This window comes from Cupressus sempervirens, chromosome 2, assembly GCF_028749045.1.
Source record: "Cupressus sempervirens isolate cs-2001-9-10 chromosome 2, ASM2874904v1, whole genome shotgun sequence".
NCBI classification, from domain to species: domain Eukaryota; kingdom Viridiplantae; phylum Streptophyta; class Pinopsida; order Cupressales; family Cupressaceae; genus Cupressus; species Cupressus sempervirens.
Window position 1 is genome coordinate 360,467,611 of NC_143119.1, and position 3,021 is coordinate 360,470,631.

The 3,021-nt window shown below is 33.1% G+C and overlaps 1 protein-coding gene across 1 annotated transcript; it reads left to right on the forward strand.

Moving 5' to 3' along the window:
- The first annotated feature begins 715 nt into the window (after positions 1-715).
- On the forward strand, positions 716-2,564 carry LOC149572625 (FAM210B-like protein). The gene is made up of 3 exons (XM_089813740.1): positions 716-1,000; positions 1,458-1,646; positions 2,123-2,564. Exons 1-3 carry the CDS (start codon positions 746-748, stop codon positions 2,279-2,281), a joined length of 603 nt encoding a protein of 200 aa, XP_089669866.1. The 5' UTR covers positions 716-745; the 3' UTR covers positions 2,282-2,564.
- Positions 2,565-3,021: the final 457 nt, after the last annotated feature.

The window sequence follows — 3,021 nt, forward strand, 5'->3', positions numbered from 1 at the left end:
AGAGTTCTACATACCTGAAATTAGCATACACAGCTACGGTCCTATCCTAGTTTGCTTATACACAAATGACAAGTCAGCCTAAACATTTGAGCATTGGATCTGTAACGAAATATATATTTAGAGGTTGACATTATTGGTCCCGCCTATATAGGTGGAGACTTATGTTTTCACCTCAAATTCTTATTATTTGTTTTCTTTTGTTCCACAACATTAAACTAGAATTGTAATGTTTGATTGTGTTTTTATTTTTATTTTTATTTTTCATTTAATATTTCTCTTTTTTCATTGGCTATTCATATTTTTGCCAGGGATTTTTTTTTTATAATAAATTTTTCATTAAAAAAATCTAAAAAATGTATTAAATAATTTTTAAAAAAGATTTTTAATGTTTTTTATAATTTTTAAAGTCAAGATTTAAAACTATCCTATAATTTGATTTTGGAAATAAAAGTTATAAGCAAATATGTAAACAATAAATAATTGATTAAACTTTTAATATTTCTTTCAAATTTTATTTTTACTTCAGTATTAATACTTAAAATTTAATAATATTGATACATATTATATCTATATAATTTTAAAAATTTATAAATACATTTATAAATATTTTAAAGATTTTTATAGTTAATCATTTTTAGTGTAAACTCCAGCTCTGCAGAGCTCTTGTTAGAGAAATAGGAAGGTGGATAAAAACAATAAAATACTTATAATCGTGAAGGATATAGCGTGGCACACTTGGCATTCAATGGCTATGCGCCTCAGCTTGCCCTGCACTGCTGCAACTGGAACTGGAAATGTTGATCGAATAAACCATGGAAATGCTCTTATGCGGCCAACCGCTAATATAATCTTCTCTAATGCCAAAGCTAAAGCCAACGCAAGTACAAGAGGACGATTTTCTATCTGTCGCGCAGTTTCTGACAAAGATACCACAAAAGAAGGTAGCAGTTCAGTGGAACAAATCACAAAAAAATATGGTTTAGAAGCCGGTTTATGGAAGGTAACCAATATTTCTTCAATATCATCTCTATGTTCTTATTGTTTAGTCTATTTCGATCTCTAGCCCTTGTAAACATTTCTATTTAAAAATTCTCTTTATTTTAATGTAGAAACTACATCCGTGGCAATTACGAATTCTGTTTTCATGATTTCTCTGTTGTGAAGACGCTTTTGTTTTTGGAGTTCTCTGACTATGTTTTATGTTTTATTTCACTCTATTACATATTGGGGTTTCTATGTAGTTTTTCGGGTCTCTGTTTCGGTAAATGGCCTCTGTGAGGCTTAAGAATCAGCAATTCTTTTGGGTTTTGTTTGACGTTCGTGCATTTAAAGAATTAATACTGCATATTTTCCTGCTTTTATAGATTTTGCTAATCAACCGAATTCTTGATCTTTCAGCTTAGATAAATTTGAATGGCAGAGGCGGAATTTTATCTCTATTTTATTAATTTTTGCAGATATTCACCACAAAGGATGACGAGAATGGAGATAATGGCAAGGAAATGAAGAAAAATCAGGCTAAGCAGTTGTTAGCACGCTATGGTGGGGCATACTTGGCTACTTCTATATCGCTTTCAGTAGTCTCCTTCACTGTTTGTTACTTGCTGATTAATGCTGGAGTGGATGTCCAGGGCTTGCTTGACAAGGTATAACTTAATCCAACATTAGAGTTATTGAAATCGCATACTATTCTTAGACTGCAATAACTTTTCCTAATGTTTTCATCACATAGAATACAAACCTTTTATCCAGTTTACCCAAAAAGGCTTTGAAGTCTGTCTTCCTGCAAAAAAAATTGTTCAAAAACATTACTCGTAATGCCACAAAGTCAACTGCCCGCAACTGAAAAACAAGACCAAAATGCCCAAGCCTTTACTGACAGCTGAAGCTTTCTGTGATTCTGTTGAAATGAGGTTAAGTTGCCGTTTAGTAAAATGAATACCTACACAACTAAGCCATTATAAATATATATTTATCTTTCAAATGCAAATCAAGCAGATTTTTAATTGTTGGTAGCTTGAAGCTAAGCTTCAGTCCAAACTCAAAGTTTTCAAGTGTGAGTAATGTCATTGCGAAATTTGATTTAATTTTGGACAGTCTCTTTACTTTTCCCTTGCAACAGGTTGGAATTCACACCAATGAAACGGGAGAAAAAGTGGGAACGTTTGCCCTTGCTTATGCTGCACACAAAGCAGCTTCTCCGATTAGGTTTCCTCCAACTGTCGCCCTCACACCCATAGTTGCTGGTTGGTTTGGCAAAAAGAGCAAGGACAATGAATAAAATCAAATCACTTATACAACATTTTCAAAGCCCTTGTATCTGTTTTTGAGGCGCACATATATAATTCTACATTATGTATTGACATTTTCTTTTGGCTTTAGTCCGTTGTTAGTAGAGGAAGTTCAATTCAATATTCATAAAGATGAACCCTTGAATTTGCTTATGGGCATATACATTTCAACAAGGAATGTGGTAAAATCTGACCAGTGTTGGCGATGGTTTGTTGAAAAATATGCAATACTGAACACTATGTTTAAATATGAAGCATGGTTATTTTTAAAAATATGTGTCACTTACAGATGGTTTGCTAATACAATTTTTTAACTCTCATTTATCAAGTCACAGGGGTACGTTGTGTGTAGGGAAAGAATACTAGTAATTTGTAGAAGACACCAACAAATGAAAGGGTGCCAATAAATGGTCAGCTGCCAAAAGAAAATGAACTGATTCTCAAAAATGCCAAATGGAAGTTTTGGCAAATGTTGCAATAATTTTTATTTGATATTGTAGAGTGGAAGTTTTTTGTTTGGCTGCTGCCCGTCTTTTGGCACATGTCCAAGTCTTTATGAGCTTCTCTTGTGCCCTTTCAATTCCAATTACAAAAGAAAGCAATGGCAAGTGAAAGCCCTCAATTTTGTTGTTCGTTACCAATTCTTTTTTACTATTTTAGATCATAAGTTGCTGGTTTGGCTGCTGTCCACCTACTGGGGAAGGAATAATTTTCCATAGGCCTCCCATGC